The sequence below is a fragment of the Kryptolebias marmoratus genome, linkage group LG12 (genome assembly GCF_001649575.2).
Source record: "Kryptolebias marmoratus isolate JLee-2015 linkage group LG12, ASM164957v2, whole genome shotgun sequence".
Lineage (NCBI taxonomy): Eukaryota > Metazoa > Chordata > Actinopteri > Cyprinodontiformes > Rivulidae > Kryptolebias > Kryptolebias marmoratus.
Window position 1 is genome coordinate 12,266,878 of NC_051441.1, and position 26,688 is coordinate 12,293,565.

The window sequence follows — 26,688 nt, forward strand, 5'->3', positions numbered from 1 at the left end:
CAAGAAGAAAAGAAAAAGAAAGAAGCTGCACAGAAAAAGGTAAACTTGCAGCGGGCAATTTATTTTACAACTAATTTCTTCCCATCGTTTGTTCATTAGTTAATTCCCCATTCCTGCCTAATCCCATTGGGGGAGATTGTAGATCACCAGTACAGCACGGAGCCAACAAACTCCCAAAGTCAATTAGAGTCACCAGTTAACATAATCTGCATGTTTTTGGACATTGAGGAACAAGTTGTAGTAGCCGGAGAACCAGCAGATAGGAACCATTCAGACTCTACAATAAACAGCTCGCACAGCTGAGGTTTAAACACATCAGTGTGTCATCTCTTCCCACATTAAAGCTGGAATAGTTTCTGCTTATTATCCTTTATAAAATCACATATAAGACGCTCTAGGATCCCTGTTTAATTTAGGATTATAGCCATTTTATTTCCATTTCTTTCCCCTCAGCAAATCCCAGATAAAGCTGTCGTGATCACTTGTTTTAATATTTATTCTGACAATTGTTTTTTAAATTAATTTAAAATTATGTTTTAGGTAAAATAAAGTTAAATTCGAGTTCAGATTTTGATGCTTTTTTTTTTAAGAATAAAATGTTTGTTTAAGTTTCAACTTTTTGTTTGGCAAACAATAATTCAACAAAGACCATCAGTTTTGTTTTTCAGCTGCAAAAATGCCATTTCTGCTGCTGCTTGAGATTTAATCCATGTATATAAGGGCAAATTACTTAATAAAGATTTTTTTTCATCTTTAAGGTGGGAAGGGTAAAAACCCTTCCCACCTTTTAGTCTTTATCCTTCAGTGAGACATCTCCTTTAACTCAAGCTGTGTTGTGTAGCATGAATCCTTGACCCTTTGACTCCCGGCTGGTTAAAGTATGTATAACTATCTTAATGTGAGGGAGGAGGATTTGTGAGAGATGTTTCACTCCCTCTTAAGGTAAAAGCTCAGTAAACCCTTTAACCCCATCGAGCAATAAAATTAAACACAAACTTTCAACAGCCCCAATTCTGAAAAAGTTGGGACATTGTGTAAAACCTAAATAAAAAAATGAATTCAGTGATTTTCAAATCTGATAGATTCACATTTTATTCACAGTGGAACATAGTAAACATGTCAAATGTTAAAATAAACTAAGAAACAGTTGCATTTTAGAAGCTGAATCTCTCAGAGGTTCACCAGTTTGCAGAAAAACTGTCTAAAAATTGTGGAATAATTTCAGAATAACGGTTCTTAGTGGATAATTGGGAAGACTTTAAATATCCCATCATCTGCATTTCAGAATATTATTAAATGTTTCAATATTCTGGTTAAATCTCTGAGCTCAAAGGACAATTTCTCAGTTTAAGCATTTAATATGTTTACTGTGTTCAATTGTGAATAAGATATGGGTAAGTGAGATTTGCACATTTTTTTATTTTTATTTACATTTTACGCAATTTCCCAGCTTTTTTTGGAATTGGGGTTATCGATATTTTAAAACGAAAGCAAGACCTTGCCTCTGAACATTTTGTTCTAATAACTCTAGCTAATTGCTGCTGTGAAGTAGCACACCTGAGAGAACTGGAGCAATAATGTAAAATGTTCACATCGTAACATTTATGTTATTGTAAAATATTCCTAATATCTGTGTGTTTTTCTTTATTTTTCAGGTCACAGAACAGACAACCAAAGGTGAGTTGCAGCTTCTTGTATTTAATTTTAATAATTGTGTTTTATGCATGCATTTTGCAATTTTTCGAGTATTCCCCTTTTTTGCATGGATGGATCTCCTGCTGGGTTTGCAGCAGCAAAATGATCCTTTTGTAGAAGCAGAATTCTGCTCAGACAGGTTATGAAGTAGTGGTATATTTTCAGAGAGTAAGGAGATTGGCTATATCAAGATTAGAATTTGTTTTGTTTTGATTTCTATTACTTATTAACTCAGAGGAGCCTCAGCTTGATCTCGGCTTACTGCTGTGCGTGAATATAAAGCATATTAGCTTTTGTCAAAGTAAAACACTTTTTAGTGGAGTAATTAGTGGCAGCCAGGTGGTCTGATCTACCTGAGCTGAAAAACGGAAGGCAGGTGCCTATAAAAACTAATAGGGAGCACAGGGATGATGCAGCTGCTCCTCAAGCCTCCCTGTAGGCTCTCCACGCACACCGAGGAGGGCAGAAGAGAGGAGGACTCTCAGAAGGAAAGAAAGAGACAAAAAGCCAACAAACAAACAAAGACAAGTTCATGAAGGTGACTGAAAGAGCGCTTCTCTTGTGGAGAGTCGTTCTGTCTCGCAGGTTTTATTTTATTTTTTTATTTTTTGTAGCAGCTGCAACCTTCGGTTTTATCTCCTCCAAGCGAGAGCCCTCCACAAACACAGAGTCAGTGGTCAGTCGGTGAGCCTGGGAGCAAGTTTCTTTGTTGGAATGAGCAACCAGATTCGAGCAGGGTGACCTGGTGCAGACCAGGTGAAAGCTGATTAGAATACCTGGCAGAGATGAACAGTCAAGTTCAGCAATATCAGATCCACAGTTGCATGTTGCATATCTGTTTTTATACTCAAAATTGTTTTCAGACGAATGCTTTTTTTAACTTTTTGTTTCAAATTCGTGAAAAGAAGACCTCTGAGCTTCTTGACCTTTCGCTGTCTCACTTAATTAGGACTACTGTTGCTGCTTTGATATGCGCAATTAGTTTCGTCAATGTTGCTCGAAACAGCAACATTTTAGAGTTCGATCAATTAGGACTTTTCAATGGTTGGTACCCATCTGTAGAAATAAGGGCAGTCAGTGACTGATTTGTTTGTTTTTAGCTTATAAATATAACTGTTTAATATTAATACACATTACAATCGAGTACATTTTAAGAAAGAAATAAGGGAAAAAAAACATTACCTGTGAAATAAAGTAACATTTCCTAACCATTTAAGTATTTAGGGCTCTGAAAGGTCAAAATTATGAGCTTACCGTGTTTCTGTAAAATATGATATTGTTTGTTTAAAGACGGGATAAAATCCTGGTCAACTTTCTTTGAGTTCTGCTGGTATGGTGCTGGGAAAATAAACAAAGCACCCCTCGATAGAAAGGCGCCCCATCACATGAAACATTGTCAAAAGAGCATAGTATCAAGTGTAGCTACGCTGTGCTTCACTGTCTCAGAAATAATCACACGAGAATTAATTAGAGAATTTGATTTCACTTATTAGTTGTAAAATTAACTATAAAGGATTTTGAAGATAAAGTCATTCGTCGATGAAAGACGTTATTTTTAATTCTTGAGCTTCTTTTAAATGAAAGGGTTATTTGTTAGTTGTAATATTTTGAAATATTTACAGAAAAAAATATAAATCTAAAGAAAAATCCTTTTTTTATTATTACACAGTGATTTATTTAAACCAACCATCTAAAAAGATTGTTTATGCTACTAATGTAAGGTACGCTGGGACCTAATTAGAAGAACAGGGCAAGTGTGGGGGACGAATAAACACGCATTTTCAGGAACACCTTAAGCATCAACACTCCACCAGCTCCTGTCTGGTCTAACAGGGAGGTCTGTCCTGGGATCAGAGGAGGACGGAGCAGCAGAAGGCGGGCTGTAAGGAAGAGGGTGAAATGAATTGTTGCGGGTACTTTTGTGTCAAGAACCGGGGGAGGCGGCTGCTAAAACGCAAGGCCTCGGGTTGATTTTTAGATCGCAGGAAAACTGCGTGCAAGAGCAAAAGAAACAGATGGAGCCACGTGAAACTGCGAGGCTGAACTTCAGTTTCCTGTTTGCCGACACAGCTGAGGGGGCCCTTGGTGGGTTATTTCTACTGGCTCGTTTCTGTGACACACGTGCAAACACATCTTCTCACTCTCTCAGTCTCCTAACGTAACCGTCAAATGCCAGCGGTACGGTTTGTTTTTGCTGCTTCTGCGCAAACACACAAACGCAGCTGTACTTGTGTAGTTTTCCTGTTGCTCACAATTACTAGCACACGCACCCATGACTCACAAGGCTTCTCTGAAAGATTTATGAATTTTATAAGCAAACTCCCTCAATTCACACCTAAGACTGCTGGGTGTAGTTAGTAAATTATCTGGTATGTTTCTGACCTCCACTGCAGACTAAACAACCGGACCCAGACAGCCTGAAGACGATGGTCACTTTCCATTCAGAGGGGATAGTGGTTGGGATTTAAAAGCAGAGCAAACCCGACCAAAGTATTTACAGTTATTGGTATGTAACGGTTGCATGATACAATTTTTAAAAGCCCAACCACTAATAAATCCGTCTCCCGGTTATGAACTGCAAAGTAAGTTTATTTATGAGAAAGTCATGTACGAGGACTTCAGGTTTTATGTTGAGTAGAGTGAAAACAGGAGTGTTGGCAGCTTATTTACAGTTAATGAAATACAGAAGAGTCAGCAACCATCCCCATAAAAGTATCTATTCATAAAATGAGGCACAGTCCAGTTCTGCATGACTTACTCACCATCGAAATTCTTTTAATTTGTAGGGTCTACTGCACTGATGATGGAGGATGTCCTTCACTGAAATATATCTTATTTTTAATATTTATTTCTTTGGTCAGGACCAGATGAACTGAACTCCGATTCTCTGCATGTCTTTTGTAGTAGGCGGTCATTTTTTTGTTATTTAAATCTTTTTCTCTGATTGTGTATTTCAGGGACACTACATACTGCTGGTAATTAAAGGCGGTATTGTTGTAATAATGGATTGGAGGCTGTTTCAGTTTCTAATACTTGGAGTAGAAATGACACACATTGCTTCTCACTGGTAAAATGCTTACTGAAGAAACATGTAAAGGAATTTGTAGATCTTTTTGTTTATTCTCATTTTTCGTTGCCCGTTTTGGTCACTTTCATTAAATTGATTTCATACTAATAATGAGTTATTTGCTACCACGGCATACTTGGATCCTGTGATATATATAAAACAGTCATTTGATACATTTTTCAAAAGTCTCAGATATCATGTAGCTGTAAGTTACCTGTTATTTAGATATCAGCAGTGTGAAGTGCCACTATGCTTCACGGGGTGGTAATTTTGGATATTTGTAGTACCATAAAACATTGTAATCTCCCTTTTACCACATGCATCTTTTTTTTGTGGAGCTGTTCTGTTAATATTTTCACTTTACAGATCAGCGCCACAGTAGAGTCACATCTGCACCCCAGACAAGTTGCAGTTTCATAAGAGCAGTATCTCACTGGGCTGCGACTATCAGAGTCTAGTTGGCGACTTTCAGTTGCAAGAAAATATGCAAATTTTCCGTTGCGGTGTTTCCGAATTTTGAGTGTGAGCAACCAAGTGACCAGCAAACTGTGCGGCCACGTTTTGAGCAACCATTTTTTGAAAATTGACGGCCTATTTTTGATTGTTTGGCTAAGCCTTGCACATTATTTCATTCACCTTGGCATAGACTTTTGAAAGGATTTTTTGAAAATATTGTTTTTTTTTCTGAAATTAATCTCTCATTGTTGTGGTTTTTAGACCTGGATATTTGGGGCTTTAAATACTGCTCTAGTGCTTGTGGGAATGGTTTGATATTCCTGCAGTAAAATTGAAATGGGTTTGAGATGTCCAAGACAACATTGTGAAAACTCTTTGAATGTGTTTTTTTTTAATTCAAGCCATGAGAGTGCGAGCCTCTGCAATTCACTTGAGGACATTGAGAACCCCTGCAAATATTTTGAGACAGTTTTGAGACTTCCTTACGTTTGGTGGTAGAAACTGGACTAACCCTGAGCAGTGATTTCCCATAAAGTGTAACTGACCAGCTCTTAAAATAAATGAGGGTTAGTGATAGACCAGGGGAGTAATAACAAGCATTTTCTCCATTATTGTAAAGCACAGCTCGAACAAGGTGCTGTCAATAAGCTGCATTAATGTTTATTTATAAGCGCTAATGAGCTATTGTGTTTCTATCATGAAATGCTTTCTCATTTCTATCAAAGACAGAGCATGGCATGTATTCACATCACGGCTAACATTACATTCGCTATAAAAGATAACATTAAACTAGTGTCACAGATGTATTTTCACAACCAATTATTTTGCTGCTTCACATTCACTTAATTATGCCCAGTGCTTTGTGTTAAAAGCCATAAATAGTGGCACAGTCAAAGGGGATTTTTCAAGTGTGTCTATTGTCATCGTCTCTGTATCGTCGTGTGTTATTGCAGTTTAAATAAAAGCAGCAGTCACTGGGATAAACTAATTGTTTAAAGAACAGGTGATGTAACAGCTGAATTCAGCTGCTTTTATGTAAAAGTTGTGCAGCTCAGCCTGGTGTTACTACATGAAACCATTATCTTTGGCACAACTGACTTGTGATTTTAAAATAAGGTCTTTATATTTTGCGGTCAGAGCATCAAACATGTTTTAAATATGTATCACAAAAAAACTCTGGTTTATCTTATAGTCATAAGCTTTTTGCAAATTCGTATTTCAGAATGTGTTTTAGGATTTTATGTTTTCTGGAGCCGGCAATTAGGTAAGCTGCAGTGCAGAGTGTAGTTGTGCAATTGTTAAAGCTTGTGCTTTTACAAAAGGGAGAAAAAAAAATATAGTTGCCATTTTGGCCTTTTAATGTCTGAAAAAGAGATATTTCTTCACACAAAAAGCAACAAAATAAGGAGATAAACTGAATGCCAAAGAGGATTTCTCCTTCAGAAGACTTCCCAGCCTCTTGCTGTTTCTGTATGAAGTCAATAACACAGTCTGAGTCAGTGTAGGCTCAGCAGGTGCTGCCCAGGTCAGAAGGACGGGACATTTCGCTCTCTTTCACGCTTCACTTCTCCTAAATCAAAACACAGTGGAATCTGGCTGCCTACAGCTGTTGGCACGAAAGGCCATGGGCCGGGGAGTGATGAGTCCTGGAAAGTTGTTTGTTTCTGTCCTCTTCTGCAAGCGGCGGCCTTACAGACGACCTTCGTTGACCTGTGGAGCTGTCTGAGGTTAAAGAAAACCATATGTTTGACCAGAAACACGTTTTAAAAGGAGAGAGTGGTTGGAGCGATTTAGGTCTGTGGTGTGTGATAGTTTGGAGCCATTCAGATTTCTGTTTATGACTTTGATCAATGGTCTGGCCCACATACAGTAGATCTTAGTTGTCTTCTCTGTGCTGTAAAATAAAAAGGGCTTTTGAACAGCATTGTCTGTGTTAAACCTGATGAAGGGAGGGGTTTCCCTCCGAACTGCTGCGTCGCATTTATTCACTTCTAATTAAACCTTTTAATCTTCTATCTTGTGAGGTTTGCTGCTCACATTTTAAAGCCCACAGGGAAGAATAAGATGAAGCCCTTTAAAGACCGAATAACTCGTTAATACGGCTTTCTGCTGCTTTTAATTACGCATCTGATAAAGAAGTAGTTATATCTATATTTTCTGATTTACCTACTTTTCATTTGACAGCAAAAGCAGCTACACGGTAAATTTAAAAAAAAAAAATTAAGATGAAATGCATCCTAAAACATTTAGAGATTTTTCAAAATTGTATTATTTTTTTATTTAAATCAGATATATATTTATTCATATATTAAGTGTGTCAGCACAACAACAAACTGTTTCTAATCGACCTCTTTACAAATTTAAGATCTTTGCTCGTTTTTTTGTTTTTACTGAGAAAATGATCACGTTGAACTACAGTTTATTTTTACTTACCTCAAGCCCTGCAGATGAAAACCCACTTAATGAAACAGAAGCTTTGGGTCCAAAGACCGGTCCAGTGAATAAGTGGAGATGGTAAAGCTGAGCTCACCCACTACCATAGTTTCCACTTTAAAATCCTTTCAAAATAAACTTTGTTGGCAGGAAACAGATGCTGGGGCACTCTGAGTTGTTTCTATTTTCTCTTTTTTTGGGGGAGAGTGAACAGTAAAGCATCATTAGGACACAACTACCAAGTGATAATGTAGAAAACACCAACATAAAAGCACCCTAATGGTTGCGTTAATTCTTCCAATTTGCCACTGCCCATCCCTCGTCAAAATCAGGATTGATAAAACCAACCTGCTTCTTACATGCACTTGGCAAATCTACCAGTTAAAGTTTTATTTATTTGCTGCCATCTGCACACATACACTAAAACTCATACTCAGTGGGTGCCGTCAACCTTCAAGGTAATGCGGCCTGTTTTACGGTTTTACTCATTACGCGGGGAGGCCGTCGATGCTTCAAACCCCCTCTTTCTTTTATATACCTTCAACTCTTTGATGTCTCCCCAGACAAGTTCCCCGCCAACCACCAGGCCTTAAACATTCTGGCAAGTGTGCTATCATCTTTTCTCTCAGAAAATTAAAATCCCTTTAAAAGTGGAAAATGAGATGTCTTCCTCTGCATGAAGCACACACAGCCCCAAGGCCAACCTTTGATGTGCATCTTTGATGAACTGGGAATTCTCCTGTGCAACCTCACAGCTGAGGACTGTGTTTTTGCAAATAGGCTGTCACAGAGAGTGACTCTGATCTCTCTTTACTCTATTTCACTTTTTCTGCAGAGCGCTGCTTTGGGAGACACATGCTCTGTGTGTCACACCTGCCAGAAACATTTGTTTGTTTGTTTGTCTTCCCCCTTCCTGTTGACGTATCTCTCATTTTCATTAATATCGTAATGAAGAAAAAGCTGTTCGCTTTAACCAGCGTTGCGTTATTTGTGTTACTTAATCTGCAAAACTCGTGTAGTTTCTTAAAGTGAAGAAACCAAAGTAGTGTGCCATGTTACAGATAAATAGTGGTCTAATTGTAAGCGGATTTGGAGCCAAGCTGGTTTCAGGCAGTGAGATGGGTGCTCACAGTGGTGCACACGAGGGGGTGGAGACTTTCACGCTTGCACACCATTCTCTTCATCACTTACCCTCCCTCCTGTGCCTCCTTCCCTTCGCCCTGTACGCTGGCTCGCTCTTTCGTTCTCCCTCCCTGTCCCTCATCGTTTCTTGACTCTGATTGGTTAGCGGACCGGCCAGGCATCTTTTCTCCCTTCCCCCCCCAGCTTCCAGAAAAATCTACGTCACACAGCAGAGAATCCCAACTGTATTACCTCCATAACTTTTCTTATTTTTGAAGGCGTAACAACAGAATTTTCTTGTCTTTTGAGTAAATCGCGTCTTAAACCCGACGAGTCCAACTGGCCGAGAATTACTGCTTCCATCTGCTGCCCTTAATACATAAACAATGGCAAGAGGATAATGGTAGATCACCGGGACTGAAGGCGAATCGGAGAGGGGAGCAAAGGAAGAAGAGGCAAGGGAGTACATGTAGAGAAATCTGATGAGAGCCGAGCTCCACCACTAGACCCTCCTCCCTGTTTGCTGAGCTGCAGGGGGAGGTAGACACACACAGATACAGACTGTGGCTCGAACGGTGGCTGTGCAGAGAATAAAAAGGGAAGAAAAATAACATCACAGAAATGTAGGAATCCCTGCATACACATTTAATACAAACACACGCCAGCAGAAAATTGGAAAAGCATGTATAAGCGAACATGCCTGTGTGTATTTAAGTCTGTAGGGCTGCATGTTCTACAATCTTGCCCTCTCCCCTCAGCGTGGGCCTCAACATTACATAACTCTTTGTTTTTGTATGTGGCGCGCTGGCTGCATGTGCACAACTTATTCACTGCTCCACTGCACACACATGGGATGGCAGCCAATGGCAAAGCAATGTTCTTTGTAACTTATTTAGACCACAGAAGGAGGATTTTCTTTTTCTTTTGGTTGCTGGCTTTGCAAGGCCGCTGCCCCCCCAGCTAGAACTCGACTACCATTTTGGCTCAGTGCGTATTATGTCCGATCAGCTGATGTTTGGGTGTGCTTGAGCACAGTCTGTGTAGGTTTTAAACACATTTTTTGCACCCTGTTTAGATTGAATTTGACCGGCTTATTCTGTTATGTAATGAAATACTCTGGGCCGATTATCCAGCATGCATCATGTCACATAATGCATCTCATCCAGGGACAGCTCTGTGACCCTGAGCTGATGTTTCGGAAATATTCAGTGGTGACCTTTAACCTTACAGCCACTCATTCTTCGACTGTAAAGGAGATATACCATAAACTGCTTTCTAACATTTATTTTTTCCCAGCACTCAAAGCAGATTTTGAAGCTTGTCTTTAAAGCAGCCAAAGTCTTTATAATATAATATAATATAATATAATATAATATAATATAATATAATATAATATAATTTCTAATTACAAAACAATATTTAATGTAGTGATAAACCTACAAGAAAGAGTTTAAGTCTAAACACCAATAACCCCTGCTCTCTTCCTGAGACCAGATTGAAAAGAGGATGCAAGGAAGCAAGGTGTAAGGAGAACCTGACACGCGAGCAGCTGAACAAAAGACGAGAAGGTGACCGTAAGCGACAACAGAAATGTTGAGAGAAATTGAGAGCCTAAGGATCCCAACTATTCAGAATTAACCGCCACACTTCTTGGTCACACCTTAATCAAAAGAAAGCTAAGTGTATTCTTTGAATCAATATAGCAACATGGGTCTGGTGACTGTGCTGTTGTCCAAGTGGGCTTTTCTGAAAATTTTTCAGTGACGCACCAGGACGAACTCCAAAGTGCCCCAGGCACCACAACCAAGTTACAGCAATCCCTTGTGCTGCCTGGGTCAACAAAATATGTCACCATTACGCAGTTGTTTCTGACTTCTTGTCCCATGATAAGCTAGCTGTGTGCAAGTTTTTGCAAGTTCTTCTTGTCAGCATCATGGAAAAGTTTGCACAAATAAATAAGGTCATCTTTTTTTCAGACTGTGCTGCTTCCCAGTTTAAACAGAAGTTCCTGTTCATCAACCTGACGTTTCTTACACAAGAGCACCAACTTGAGTCTGTTGAGTGGCATTTTTTTGCCATTAGTCGTGGCAAGTTGATGGCATCGGTGGTACTGTCAAAAGGTTGGTTTGGAACAAAGTTCTGGTGAAAAGGGCTGTTGTCTCAAATGCTCTGTCTTTGTTGCATGTGGCACAGGATTCTTATACTGAGATGGAGGTAATTTATGTCCTTGCATCAGACATACCAGTTGAAGAATGAAAGTATGCTGGCAAGTAGGTGGGAGGGTTGTACAACTCTTCTAGGTACCCAGGGAATCCACTGTGTCAAAGCTGTTGAGCCATATACAGTGGAACATAAACTCTCTTCCTCTGCAGAGAGCTCTGCTTCCTTCAACTTCCAACTGGGCACAGTAACAACCAGTCGACCTGCCGCTGCAACCAGTGGGGCCAGTGCCCAACATGAGTCAGTTGCATCTTGCTCTAAAGAAATTGGTGGGAAATACATCCTGGCCAATGTGCCTGGTAAGGAACAAATGAAGAAGTATGTAGCCATTGTACTCCGAGATGCTGTTGAACAAGAAGAGGTTGAAGCAATATTCCTCAAGAGGAGCAAGACGTGTGATGGGGGAAAGTATTCTCTGCTCCAGTGGAGGACAGGGGTTGGCTGAAAAAGGCAAGCATCATTTAGGTTTTAGACACCCCAAACTTGGACAAGAGGGGTAATTATGTGTTCCCCTATGCCATAGGGACACCTTTCAGATAACTTGACTGTTCAGGACCAGACCATGTAGGATTGGCATCTGTGTGCACAGCTCAGTTTGGTTATTTGAAAATTTTTGATCAGTTTACAATTATGAAAGTACTTGTAAAAGTTTTATGTGTTTCATGAATGAAAAGTGAATGTTCTCAGTTTAGGAATTTTAATATTCTTGTGACTGTCAATCATAAGTACACCGACTTTGACATTTTTATGAAGTTGAGTGTTTTTTTTATTTTCATTTTATGTTGCTGAACATTTCTAAAATATGTAACTGTTTTAGTTGTTTTTTTAAGCAAAAAGTGTGCTGTTGTTTTTATTGGAAAATAATTACATTTTCTGTTAGCATTTTCTCCAGGGTTTTTGGACAGTGTCACATCTGCAACAACATGTAATCACCTGTTGTATTTCACTGAGAGAAGTTAAAAAAATGTTGTGCTTCAGCGTAGATATATTTTTTTTCTTGAGAAATGGGGACAAAAACAATGTGTCCAAAATAAATACCCTGAGGCGTATTTTTATTTTTTAGTGAGACAAATGTCTCCTTTTTTTTACATGCAGGGGTGGGGCTTAAAAATTATGCTGCAGCCAGCCACTAGGAGGCGGTCCTCCAGATTACGGGCCTCTCTCTACTTATAGTCAATCTTGATGGGTAGCACTATGAAGTTTTCCTCTTTTCAAAATTTTTAAGCATCTGGTTTGGTGATGCCTAAAAATAATGAGCCAGACTCCGACTGATTCCATGTTGTAGGCGAGTTATTATAGACCAACACTGACTGTTGTAAACAGCTGGTCAGAGCTGACACAGAGACTCACACTGTTGCCACGGGTAACTAAAGCTAGTGAGACGTGAGCTCTTGCCTTCAGCAGCTGTACCAACAGCTGACAACTAACAGCTTTGGTCAAGTGCAGAGAGGAAATCATTTCAGGGGCTGTAACCTGCCACAAACTATGAATAGCTTATGTTGATGGGGCTGAACACTCGTTACAACACTGTCCTGGTGGAAACAATAACCCACAATAATGAAGCAGGCAGGTCTAAGTCCATTATCTGGTACTTGACTTCTTTATCACTTGTAATCTGTGAACGGGCACCCCCAGTTGACTGTAAGAGAGCCGTGTGTCTTGGCCATCCCCCGAAGGCAGTGTTGAGATTATTACAGTCAAGTGGTTCTCTCGTTTACCTTTCTGAATTTAACTTCAAAAAGGTTTTTTAAAAAGAAAGTGGTGGAATTACTCACCACAAAGGTTTTTCAGAAGACAGGTGATTACTTGTGTAAATAGGCTCATTTAGTGGGTAATGGCTGTTTCATTCTTATATTGATTTTTATTTCAGATATAATAACACCACTTAAGCTATAAACAATCAGTGTTTTATCAGAAAATGAGTCCTATGTTCAACTAATCAGACAGTTATTTGCACTCTACTGTCTGCTCCAAACTCTGCTCGTGCTTAATGCTCCTTTACCCTCCCCACACACTCCTCATGCTGCATTTCTGTTCTCTTGTCTTCACCTGTCCCCCCTCCCACAGTGCCAGACTCTGTCAAGCTCGACCCCGCTCCGCCACTCTCCCCCACCAGCCCTGGTGCCACCCCCCCTGCAGCCCCGAGCAGTGGAAATGGCAAGCGTGCCCCCTCTGGATGCCAGCCGCAAACTTTGCTCCAGCAGCGCTACCCGCCCAGAGAGGTGCCTCCGCGCTTCCGTCAGCAGGAGCAGAAGCAGCTGTTAAAGAGGGGCCAGCCTCTGCCATCTGGGACCCCACCTCCCCCCACCACGGGACATCCCGACACTAGTGAATCTGCAGCAGCAACAGTAGCCATAACCTCATCTCCATTCTGCTCCTCCTCCTCCTCAGCCAGCTTGCCCACAGGTCAGCCTAAACACTCTGTTAGCGTGTCACCATCTCCTGTTTCCTTTCTCTGTGCATGCTTAAAGAAATTGAATACATTATTATTGCAAAACCTTGCAAAGTGAAGCTTGATGGTAAAGAATGGAAGCTTGTTTTGAATCATTTTTGACAGCATATTCAGTGTATATGTGGTCCTCGAGAAAAAAATAATCACTGCATCGACTGTTTTTTATATGTTGTTGTGCTTGTGGTGGTATGCTTGTAAAGCAGTGCAGAATAATTTGCATCGCAGGTGTTGCTGCCTACTGTTTATTTTTCACTTTGCCTGGCTGTGAATTAGAAATGGGGATTGAGGAATACTGAGGCAAAGGATGAAGAGTAAACACAGCTGGCTATCTTTGCGACTGCATGTGTCTGTTTGATATCCTTCCTGTTGGGTTTTTGAGGTTGTAAGTATTAATGGTCAGTTATTTCCTGATAAAGTATTATCTGCTCTTTGTGGATAATTTAGGACACTTTGCATTATCTGTGTGGTGCAATTGAATTTATCATAACTGTGTCAGGGCATCACCTAGCTCCCCTGATTCTGTTTGTTTGCCGATTTATCTCCATAGCAATGATATGTTTATCCTCTGCTCCTCTCTTTCTCCTCCCTCTCATTAACACCCTCATACTCCGTTCCTCCGAGCTTCAGTATTGCCTGCTTTTGGAGGAGGAGAAATGCAGAACGAGCTAGTTGGCTTACTGCCGCTGTGGGGCTGAAAGAAGGAAAGAAAGAAGTAGAGAGCGAGTGTGGCAGAGGTCCAGGTCCGTGGGTTGAAGTGACTCATAGCTTACGGTAAAAGCTGCTGCTTCTCACCGCCCCTCTCTGGCAGACCGGTTCGACTCTGCTTTTGCTCTTTGTGTCTTTGAACCGACAGACTGGACCTTCCTGACTAGAGGACGGGCGGGAGTCCAGCATGTTCAATATTCAAGGCAACTTAAATTCACCAAAATGTTTTTAATGAGCATGACATTCTGTGTTATTGTTCATGCATCTTTTAAGTCTGTTAGTAGTCTTTAAAATATGCAGCATTTTTAAAAATCCCAGAGCACAGCAGGTAATCTCACCTCCATCATGCTTGTCTGTCACACACCTGAGAGGATGATTGTCCCTCTCTTTTATGCCGTTTTGATAAAAACACACAGGCTGCATTCATTGCCCTCCCTGCTCCTCTTCTCTCCACCCGCTGACTCCACATCGCCTCACTCTGTATTTCATTACCCGCTTACATGTGAACCCTCATGAAAAGCCAGCCTGATAAATGTCTCCTGTGTGTGTTCAGATGTGTGCCTGTGAGTATACACAAACATTTCCTTCCTTTCTAGTCTGGTGTGTCTTTACTCACCTTAGTACAGACAGAATTACTCTGCTGTAAAGGCATGTAAATCCTGGACTGGCTGGTGTCTTTTAATATCCAGGTTGATGAGTCAATAGTGACATGAAGTGTTAACCTTAGGGAAAGCAAATTGTCCTTATTAAGGATATTTATTGCTATATTGTAAGAAAATCTCATATTAGCATGCATTTGTTTCTCAGGTTGTCTCTGATTCGGTAATCATGACTTCTCTTTGACTTGTTTGGATAAATTGGTGTAGACTTGATTGCAGTGTTAGTGTTGGTGATGTTTTTAAAAATGACTCGCAACCTATCCCTTTTGTATTTTTAAGATACCTTTAGCTATACAATAAAAAGTATTTGAGATTTTACGTACCGGTTAGGAGCCACAAGCACAAGAAAAAGACACCTTGGTGTAAACAAGCCTTGTCAAGTGAAAGAACTGTGCAGCTAATGCGCTAACAGCTTGTCTATTGGAGAAGAGAGTACGTACATGCACGATAGACTTGATGTGCTCTTTAAGTCTGCTGATGATGCTGTAAAAGAGCCTTGGGAATCCCCTCAAAGACGGCTGGGATGTCTTGTGATGTGATTAAACATCAGCTCTGTGTTAACCACAAATGTTCGACATTCGCTCGTTTTTTTTTTGCTTTTTTTTTCTATCTTGTCTGACTTGTTCTGGGCCTTTGCTCCTGTGGATTTTTCTGCAGCGCTCAGTCTTTCTCTGACGCACACGTTCTCCCTCCTCCACCTCCAGTATACCAAAAACATAGCTCGCACATATTCTCGTTAGCCCCCAGGGTGGGCGGGATTAGTCAGGCCGCGCATTCTATATTCATGTCAATCTCCTCATTATTATAGTCTTATTCTGATGTTTCCTTTTTGCATGAGTAACAATCCATATCCAGAGGCACTTTCATGCAGTGAAGGTATGAAAGAGAAAGCTATTTTAGGCCTGGCATGCTGAAGACAGGCCTTGACCTGGTTTATCCTTCAGAGAAATAGGATTCTGAAAGGGAAACATGACATCCAGATGTCTTAGTTATTTATGTTTTGGCTTTTCTAGTTAAAGTAGAATAAATACTAGTCCAGCAAATAATTTCTGTTATATACTTTGGTCAATTCTGCTATTACACTGCTTTTAGTCGCTCTGTGATAAACAGAGCAGCAAAGTGCACATTCCTTCAGCCCTTTGATGGAATCTCAGAGCATTATTCATAAACTTTTAAGCCTTACGTGTACACAAGCATAAGCAAATTCTAATAGTTTTGATTTTTTCTTGTGGGAACATGCTGTGGTGCTGCATGTCCCTGTCTCACTCACATATTTATTTATGTGACACAGAAATGTGCATGCAGAGCATTCTACATTTTTGCATGTATACATCAGTGACTGAAAGGGTTTTATCTTTCACCTTTTTGAAGTTTCGGTGTTTAAAACTGTTTTGTAACTCTTATCGTCAGTTTTATGACCACTGGGTTAGCGATGTTTTATTACAACCTTTCTCCATTTTAAAGCTGCCAACTTCAATCGCAATTAAATTTTCAGTTCATTTGTGGTGTAGTTGGCACAGTTAATATGTTAAATAGATTGTTTTTGATGTACATTCAGAATCAATCAAGTCAATATTAAAATACCAGATTTTAAGTATTGTTTACACATCTCTATTGCTATATTTTCTCAGTTATCCATGCATCTGATCAAAAGCAGAATGTGAACTTCACTCTCATTAAACAAAGAGGTAGCACATTCCTGGGAGGTGTGTGTGTTTGTGTTGAAGAGCACGATCATCTGGCTGGCAGCATGCATTGTCAGCTCTATACCATCCAGTCTCTCTGCCCCCTCTGGGACTTCATTAAGCCCAGGATCAGTACAGCTGAGGCCCACACAGTTCTTCTAGATCATTTCCTCCCATTTCCCAACATCCATCTCTGTCCTTCATTTTTTTTTGTCCCCCACATCTTTGTTCCTTTAGATGTCTCCCATGTTTTGTCCCCATTCCCTTTTCCTTCTATACATAGACATTCACAGCATCTAGTAAGGCTGCTAGATTATGGAGAAAGAATATTAACAATTATTTTGATCGATATTATAGCCACAATGATTGAAAATGATTATTCATCAAGTTTGGAAACATACTGCATTTATTGCACTTAAAGAACAGTAAAATGCCTTCATGATGAAATATTCCTTCATACCTTCCTGTTGAAGTTCTTATTTAAAAAACTGACATAATATTTATTTAAATGTAAGCTCAGTTGGACACGTTAGGATGCCTAAATGCAGCATAAACACACATAACCTAGACTATAGTCGTGTTTTAAAAACCTGTTACCTAAATGAGCAGAATATTTAATTCCACACATACAGCTACAGAGACTTTAATAAGCATGTCTCATTTCTTCTGACGTTTCTTTCAGGGGGTAGCGTCTGATGAAATGATGAATAACGACAGCTCTCTCCTTCTCTGTTTGATCTGATCACGGTCCGGGCCGTCACGTATTTTGTTGTACGGTTTCAGTCATTATGTCCTGACAGAACCTATGAGAAAGTTGTTCTCCCGAATCCCGAACATCATTCAGGCACTGATTGCTCTGTTATAAACTTAGTGCTTGGTGTTAAATGTCACGGTTTCCGAATGCGACGGAGCTCTCTGTTCTTGCTGCTCATCTCGAACACAGAGAAAGGCTGCAGCTCATTCAGGAGGCAGGACAAGATGAGAGCACGAGCGCTTAATGGAATATGCCTGAATATTTTTAATTATCGTTTTTTGTCAAATATACTGTTTTTGTGATTGTTTGCGGTAAAAATTGAAATTAAAACTGCAAATTTAATTAAGTGCACAGCCCTAGAATCTACAATTTGTTCTATAGAGCAATGCAATATGAATATTTTACCTAAAACATTCAGTGTAAGTCATAAGAAAGCATAAACCCCAGGATGCAGTGTAAAACTGTACTCTGCCTCACCCACTAAAAACCGAAACAAGCTGTCTAAACAAATGTTTGTCTATTTTTAACTTGAAATTGTGCTGAGATTGTGAAGACAAGTGAATTAATTTAAAAAAAAATCCTATTTTTTGCAACAAGGTCAAAAAATATCTCTGACATCTTTTCTATAACGTCCAATTTTTTATTTTTTCCAAAAGGATCATTTGTTTTGTGGCCATGTTTATATGTTATGAAGAATTCAGATTATTAAGAGGCTAATAAAAAGCACCGAAGGAGAGTAAATCTGCTGATCCGTCTTATTAGTGGAATGGTATGCGTGTTGACCTTCATTTTCAGATGCAAATGCAGATAAATTGTTTCGACGCAGAATTGGCACTGTGTACGTTAGACTGAGTGGCCGTGACCTGATGGTGTGTGAGATCCTCACAGCAGAAAGGCACAAGAGGCTGAACCTCAGCCATAATAGGACTCTGTTCTCTCCCAAACATTGACTTATTGTTTTGTTGTGAGGGCACTGGGATAATTAGTAAACAATAGCAGCCTTGATCCAGGGGGGCTGCAGATTTCTTTTTTTTTTTTACACTAAGCTTCATGTCTTTCCTGTCCTCCTGTCTGTAACTTCTATCTCGTGGGTGTTTACTGATGTTGCTTTTTTGTAAATATCAGTCTCTGTTATGTTAGTAATCCTAATAATGAAATGTGAGCAGATCAATACAAGCTTCTCCATAACGTGCACACTTTACGTCTAGACTGCATCCCAGTAAACTGATTTGTTGCTTTCCAAAGTGTTGTCTGTGATCACTGTGTTTCTCCCTTGTACACAAGTACAGGGGCTTGTTATTGTGTTTGATCATACAGTACGTATCTGTATTAACAAATATATGCAAATGGGAGAAATTTGCAGGCTCTTAAAAGGTTTTCAGCTGTGGCTGCAGTGCTAATTGCAGACAGAGCTAAATGTTTGGAGGTATTTTTGAAAGAATTAATTTATGAAAAGGGGTTTGTGGAGTTACGAGTCCTCCTTTTTGTTTTGATTTGCCTCGTGCCTTGCGTAATGAAAGTCTCCAGACTCCCCCATTTCTTTCTAGCTTCAGCGTTCCCTCCCCCATCTAAGCCCCGTTTCGCCGCTTTTCCAGAAAGGGAGAATATCCTCCGTCAGGACAGGAATAGATCGTGATATAAATAAAACCAGAAGGAGGCAATAGATAGGAGAGGACAGACCCAGCCAAAGCAATGTTGGTGGGAGGGACAAAGCAAGACGGGCGAGGAAGGAAGGGAGGTGTGGAGGAGGTGGGATGGGGGTTGTTTCATGCCGCGCAAGAGCTGTGCAACTTCTTGGCAGCGTTTCAGAAATGAGCCTCAGAAGCTTGGCGAGCCGAGCAGACATATTGAGACAAGGATGGTGGCTGCGTTGCACAAAACCTAGCTTTCTGCAGAATGGTTGGGAGGCACCTCTCCACAGGTATTTCATTACTATGTTGCACGTCTCCCCTACTGTCTTCTGTCTCTGTGTTTTTCTCTTTTTCCTGTCTTTTCTGCGTTGTTTCGGCAGCTTATATTTACATTTGGTGTAAATGAATACTTTTCAGCATTTAAGCTGCAGTGACAGTGTTTTGCCAGTTTGCAGTATTGAGTTCGTCCACTTTGCGTTTATCAATATCAGTAAGACTTGTGCCTTTGAAGCAATTGTGGAGATACAGACAGCAGACGAGAGGCTTTTTGGCTCTTATTCAGCACTGAGAAAATGGCGGTCCTGCACTTTACAGCAGAGAGACGTTACAGACGACAGCGCTGTGTGTCAGAAACACAGTGCCCTCTTTTTTTTCTCCCCTGCACTCTCACTGTATACTCTCTCTCTCTCTTCTATGTAGAGGCAAGTGTTGTGGTAATATTGGAAACATGGGGTGGCACACAAACGCTGTCACTTCCCTAATGTAGTTATGACATAGACAGCATATTTGCATACAAACCGTGTATGCATGTGACGGGGCATGTAAACAACAACGACTGCAGCGTGAGAGGGAGCAGAAATAAGACAGTGAGGTGTTGCTCTTTTATCAGTGCCGCGTTCTGGTTTGGGACTTTCTTTCAATCTCTAAACCTCTAAAATAAACAGTCTGAGGCTTTACTTTGTTAGCGTGGTTGCATGGAAAGATATTTAAAAGACTGGCTTCCCAGGACTGTTGTGGAACTGTAATGTATTTGTGCTCCATGTTAAGTAAAGGTCATGGCTGCAGAAGCTACGAGATAATAGGCTAAGGATGAGCCAGTTACATGGCTCTTGTCGCTGATTAGGTCTAATTTGGTACTCAAACATAAGAGTGTTTCTGGGTTGACATTTTGACCCTGAAAGCTACAATGTTTAGCTTGTAGAACTACTCTTTTGTGTATGTGATAAAGTCATAAATTATTTTAAGTACTTGGCAAAAAGTTTTTAAATGTAGCACAGCCTCCACTAGTTTAACTTTAAACTCTATCTAGAAAATTAAATCAAATGGCATGTAATCATCAAAGCAGCATTTATTTTATTTTTAAATATATAACAGAATTTGTATCCCCACAACATTCTGCTCTGTATTACAGTATCTACAATGATGATTATAAAATAAATATTTTTTTAGTAATACAAATTACAGCAATTTATGTTTGTGAATTTTAGTAGCCGCTCTCTCTCATTAAATTAAAAGCAAAAGCCTTGAGTCATCCCTGAATTATTTTAAACTCTTTTTCCAAGGAACCAGACTTTGATGTTATCTTTTAAAGTGGTCTTGAGTGATATTTCTTCAGTCTTTCAACGTTTTGATTTGTACTTTGACTGCTTTTTCCACCCATTTTCTGCCCAACAAATTGTAGTCTAACACCTGGCCGCTTTCAAATATATTTGTATTAGTTTGTGTGAACACAACAGACAACTTGGCTAAGAACCAATTTTGAATTGGATCTTTTAGCACTTTATTAGCAGTCTGTCACAAATATTAGCTGAAAACTTGGCAAACAGTGCATCAGGCCAATGCCACTGCAGCCTGGGGGTGAGATTGGTCCACTTTAAAACTAAGCTAGATTTTGAACCAGAAAAAAAATCTGTTAGAGAAACATTTGAAAAAATCTTAAATGACAAATATTGTCAGAGGTGGTCCTATTGTATAGATGGTCTATGACAGGGCTTTACAACTCAGTCTGACTGCCAATGAGTTAATTTAAAATAAAAATAAACTGTAAAGTAAATTAAATGTACATAATAACAATAATTTCTGGATGTCTTGCCCCTGAGCTGTTTGCTTTCATTAACTGTGGCCCCCTGAGCAATTTAGCTGCAGTAGATGATCAACTGAAGGATAGTGCATCTCTCAGGTCTTTTCAGGTTTTTGAGGTCTCCCCCCCTTCCCCCATTTCTTAAAGATTTTCAGATTACATTCATTTGCTAAAGATAGATTATTTTAATTTTTTTTTTTTGATCTGACACTTTTGTCCTCAGCTTGTTCACTTTCCTCGACATAAACTGACCATGTTGTCATGATCAGAAACAAACACTGGACAGAAATTTATTGAAATTACAGCCAAAATCAACAGAAAACTTTCAGGAAACCTAGAGAACGAATGATCAAGGCTACTTCTAAAGATTTGCACAGTTTTGTAGATGTTTTATTTTTTGTTTTGATTTGTAAAGAGTTTAGTTCTGTCTATAAATAGGCACCTCATGCGTGTATGTTTCATTGGTCTTTTATACTTCTGTGAGTAAATAATGTTGGTAACTTCTGCCTTTTTGACCTCATTCTCTTGTTTAATCTCACTTGTTTTTATGTTCTTTTTCTTACTTAGAACTGCCCCCACAGAGTGGCCAAGGAGCCCAGTATGATAATCCCCCCTGGGGACATCTACCAGCCAATAGAAGTGCCACAAGTGCTGCATCTTCCACCAATCTTAGTGGCTGGGATAAATTGATCATTGACCAGAAGGACACAGAGGCTTGGCCCTCTATTACCCTCAGCCAAAGCCAGGCCCCTCCAAGAGGATGCCCTTTGGACACTGACCCTGGTCACCTGACCAGCAGCAGCAGCAGTAGTACAAGCAGTAGTTGTAGTACAGTGAGTATGGCCACAGGGGCCAACGGTCAGACAGGCCACTTTCCTGCCAACCACCTTAGCAGCAAAGCCAACAGTGGGCCTAGCCCTGCCAATCATACTGGAACCAGCATGCTTTCTAGCCAGGTTACAACCAATCGTGGTTGGGGCTCTGGACCTGGACCCTCTCATTGTCCCACACAGTCCTCAGTGGGGAATGAAGGGAAGTGTGACAGCCCAGTGGGAGGAGGAGGCAGCAGAGGTTGGGGTTCCTCTTCATCATCCTCCACCAACAACTTTAACTTGAACCTAAACCCCAATGCCAACCCATCTGCCTGGCCCATGTTGGGACATGATGGGGGAGGCAGCTCAGGGGGAGCCAACACCATTTCATCTCCTCAAACTGCACCCAACCTCTGTAATCCTCCTGGCCCCCCACCAACTCAGACCAGCACCTGTTCTGGAGCCAACACTAACAGCAAGTCCTCTGGTATTGGCAGCGCATGGGGTAACATAATGGCTTCTGATGTATCAGAGTCACACCCCACCCCATCCACGAATGTGTCTTTCAGTTCAGAACCTCAGAACCTTAAAACTGATGGACCAAATCAGACTCAAAAGCAGGAACCTCCCAGCCCAATCCGAAACTTGCCTGGCTGGGGCAGTGCACCTGCAGGCTTGAGTCCTATAGGACAGCCACCACCAGGCGGTTCACAGGTCAACGGAGAAGATGATAACTCTTTATGGGGTAACAGTGGTAACTCAAAAACAACTTCATCAAAGGAAGGACCTGGCTGGGATACAGCCTGGGGCCATGGAGGAAGTGGACCAGGGAACTCTGGAGGCTGGGGTGAACAGTCTAGTGGAGACTGGGGGAAGCAGCATAGTGAAGAGACCCAGGGAAGCTGGGATGCACCCAGCTCTCCTCCCCAGGATTCACAAGCTAATCATTGGAGTAGAGCTGTGAGCACAGCTGGTGCTAGTGAAGGGAGTAGTGACAGCATTGATGGATATCCCCGACAGAGAGACCAGTCATCCAGAGACAAACCAGTTCCTGTTCTCCCTGCCCAGGAGCTAGACCCCAGGGTTCTGTGTAATACTGGTTGGGGACAGACCCCTGTACGCCAGCACACCACCTGGGATATGGATGATACTAAACGGAAGAATGATGCTGGGACTGAATCCTGGGGCTCTGGTCCATCCACTTCAAGTGAAGTGCAGGGACCCTCAAACACTACCACAGGCCCTTCACAGAGGACTGACAGTGGGAATAAAAATGATGTACCTGGTTCTCAGGGAGCTTCTGGTTGGGGTGGAAGCGTAGCTGCTACACACCTGCCCGGCTCTAGTTGGGGAGAGCTACCCAACAACGTCAAGCATCCCGTTGGACATGGAGGCTGGGGGAACTCTCCATCAGGAGGCGCTACCAACAATATACCCAAGAATGGTGGTCAGTCCTGGGGAGAGGAAAAATCAGCAGGGTGGGAGGATTCTCAAGGCAAGTCAACACCCCAGGGCTGGGGAGAGCAACCCAAAACATCCCATACCTGGGGCAACAGTGGAAGCAATACAGGGGATTGGGAGGAACCAGAAGAGAGCAAGAAGAGTTCCACGAACCCTGATTGGGAAGGAGAATCTGGAAACTGGAAGGAAAATCAACGAGACTGGGGAAGGTCAACTTCAGGACCAGGGATATCTGGAGCTGGAGGAAGTGGGGGTTGGGGTGAATCAGCACCCCAGCGTCCCTGTGGTCCCCCTCAAGGTTGGATAGGCAAGCCTCAAGATGGGCCCAGCAGTAATAGTGGAGGAGGCGCCATGGGCTCTTGGGGTGGCTCAAGCTCAGTGAAGCAGGGTGCAGCTTGGGGGAATAGTAAATCAGAGCCCTCAAATGAGCCTACAGGCTGGGAGGAGCCATCTCCACCCTCAATCCGGCGTAAGATGGAGATAGATGATGGGACGTCTGCTTGGGGCGACCCAGGTGCCTACAATAAGGCAGTCAATTTATGGGATAGGAACAATTCAGGAAAGTCCCAGGCTAAAGTTACCACAGGAGGAAGTAATCCCTCAGGATCCAACAATAACCACCCCCACACTCACAATCACCCCTATCATGGGCCACCTGCACCTTTACAGAACCATAGCCAAAACACTCAGAACCCATGTCCTACCAGTGGCCCTATGGATCCTCCAGTGCAACACCAGACTGGCCAGTCGCACATCAGAGGTCCGCTGATAGCTCAAGGTAATGATCATATTTTATTGTGTCACTTTTCAAAGATGCTCAGGTTGACTGGCCTATAGTTTCTAGATTACCTGTAAACTAGAGCTCAAACCTCCGACAAGGCCATACGGTCATTAAAAAGTTTTAGAATCTGGATCTTGATCCAGATCACCACCCAGATTTAATCACGTTTTTGTGACAACCCCAACATTTCCTGAAAATTTCATCAAAATCTGTTCATTAGTTTTTAAGTAATCTTGCTAAAAGACAAATAGACGGACAGACAGGTTATTTAATTTTATTTCTTCTAATGTGGCTGGAGCAAAATATTGTTCTTGGTTTCTGTTTTATACGTTCAGAGTTAAGGTGCTAAACACGATGGCTGGTTAGGTAGTTTGCAGAGTGCAGTATTAAGCTCCAAGCTGTTGATCCACTTAAGGTAAAATCTTGACCTAGTTTGCTCCATTCGGATTTGCATCTGATCAACTCTTGAGATCAGTTAGGCAGTGCCAGATCTGCCCTTTCATGAGGCTTCTCACATTTCACAACACTGGGTACAACTGTGTGTGAGGGGGAGGAGGGGGGGAGTAGTAATCCTGGCAACCTAACATAGGTACCCAAAGGAAGAACAAAAATGCTGTTTACAGCGCGCCTCGCGAAAATACTGATTTGCCACCAACAGTTTGAGACAGATCGGAAGTATGTGATTATATGGGAGCTACCATCTGTCAGTAGTTTAGGGGAGGAGGTGGAGCCAGCTCCCAGGCACCAAAAGAGAGCAGATGCCCCCTGCAGTTACTCATTAGACCCTGCATGCACTCCCTGTGTTGGGCTTGGATAGAGTCTCATCACAGATATTTTTAGAGCATATCAAACAAAGAAGAATATCTACTGTTTCAAAATAATGTGGGGATAAAATTACTGTTTGCCTTGTTGCTTCTTTAGATGATTATAGCTTTCTGGCCTGTCGTACCAGAAGGTTGACTGTAGCTTTGGAGCAGCCTGTAGGACTTGACCTTTCCCTGGTGGAAGAGCTAAGCTGAGTCTGGCATTGCAGCAGGCGTAGCAGCGGCTCCGTGCTTCTCATGCCAAAAGAGACTAGTGTGCGCCAGATCCTAAACGGGGACCTCCTCCCTCTACCAACAATCCTGCTCAGCCAAGACCAGTTTTCTGTCTCCCTGTGTGACTGGCACCACACACACTGATATTTTCCAAGAAGTCGTATTTAACGTTTAGTTTGTATAAATGAATTTGAAACAAATAAAAAGTGAACACCATTTATCATTTATCTTTTCATTTATCTTTTGAATTTAGAAATGTCCGACATCGCATGCAAGCACCAGATCAGAATAAACATCTGATTAAATTATAAGTTTTTCAGATATTTTAAATGAAATGACTATTAAAACGAGCCTCATCTGTTGCTTCTACTTCTAAGGTTTTCAATCATTTTCGATGCAGATTGATCTATGTATTAGATATCTAACCCGTTGTATGTTTCTGACCTCTTTTAGATCATTTGGTAACATTGTAATTTTCCAAACGTCTGCGTGAAAACATCCAAATTAATGTTGATTTTTTTGAAAATCTAAATGTTTCTACTTTTGTTTAGTGGCACCAAGTGTTTCTTGAAGTGTTTAATCTTTATTATTTTATACACAACATTTAAATGACGATCTCTGGACATTATAATAGTGACAGCCTGTTAATTGTGTACTGTCTTCTTGAGTTTAAAACACTAAATACAATGAAATAAGACAAAGCTTTCAGTTACACAACAAACGTGTTATGATACTCATTTTTGGCTGAGAAGTTAGTCGACTGACTAGCTGCTGTCCTTGTGTGTCCTCCAGGTTGGGGAGATTTACCCAGCTCCCACACCAAATCAGAAAGCTCTTGGCGGGAACCTGCACCCTCTCCCGTCAGCGTAGATAATGGCACGTCTGCCTGGGGCAAACCGACTGGAAGCTCCGGAGGCTGGGGAGACGGCAACCCAGACGGCTATCGCAGGAGCAACCCAACAATGAACACTGCATCCTGCAAACCTGGTAAACAGACCCTGGATGTTTAATCTTCGAGTAATAATGGCACCACGTTTTTTGCTCCAAGTTCAGTATCAAATATGAGTCAAATCAAGGACAACATGACACCAGGGAAGCCCTATGAATTCAACCAATAGAGCTACACTGACCCCTAGTGGCTGTAATATGTTGACATTTTACATTAATGCTTCTGGTACTCAGTTATTTTACCTGGCCACGTTCTTGTCATTCCTGTTTTGCCTCAGTAGACAAAATTATCTTAGTGTAGAAACTTTTTTGCATTTGGTGACATGCCTCATTTTGCTAAATCTATAAGACTGTAGTTTGTCTGTTTTGTTTTTGTAAGCTTTCAGATTTTGTGAAATAAAAGTAAAAAAATAATAATTAAAGAACTTTAGTATGTAATGAGTTGGGGATCCCTGTTCATGTCACGATATTAACTATAATCTTCTAATTTAACTCATTGCAACTAAAGGTTTTGTTCTTCTAGTAAAACCCTTAATATATTCTAAATAAAGTAGAAACATTCACAGCATTTGTTTTATTAATTTTTTTACTTCTTTTGTAACTTCTGCACGGCCTGTAAATATTTTTGCTTGTGTTTTCCAGCCGCCAAACCTATGCAAGATGGATGGGGAGGAGGAGGAGGAGGAGGAG

General features: G+C 41.0%; 1 protein-coding gene across 1 annotated transcript in view; it reads left to right on the top strand.

The window, feature by feature from the left end:
* The window catches only part of LOC108239220 (trinucleotide repeat-containing gene 6C protein-like), a gene marked incomplete at its 5' end in the record, with an annotated part of 38,964 nt that continues 12,276 nt past the window's right edge, over positions 1-26,688 (top strand). Inside the window, 6 exons of the mRNA XM_017421803.3 lie at positions 1-39; positions 1,656-1,677; positions 13,061-13,399; positions 21,527-24,010; positions 25,843-26,037; positions 26,641-26,666. Coding sequence (XP_017277292.2) covers positions 1-39; positions 1,656-1,677; positions 13,061-13,399; positions 21,527-24,010; positions 25,843-26,037; positions 26,641-26,666 — 3,105 coding nt within the window. The remainder of the gene's footprint in view (positions 40-1,655; positions 1,678-13,060; positions 13,400-21,526; positions 24,011-25,842; positions 26,038-26,640; positions 26,667-26,688) is intronic.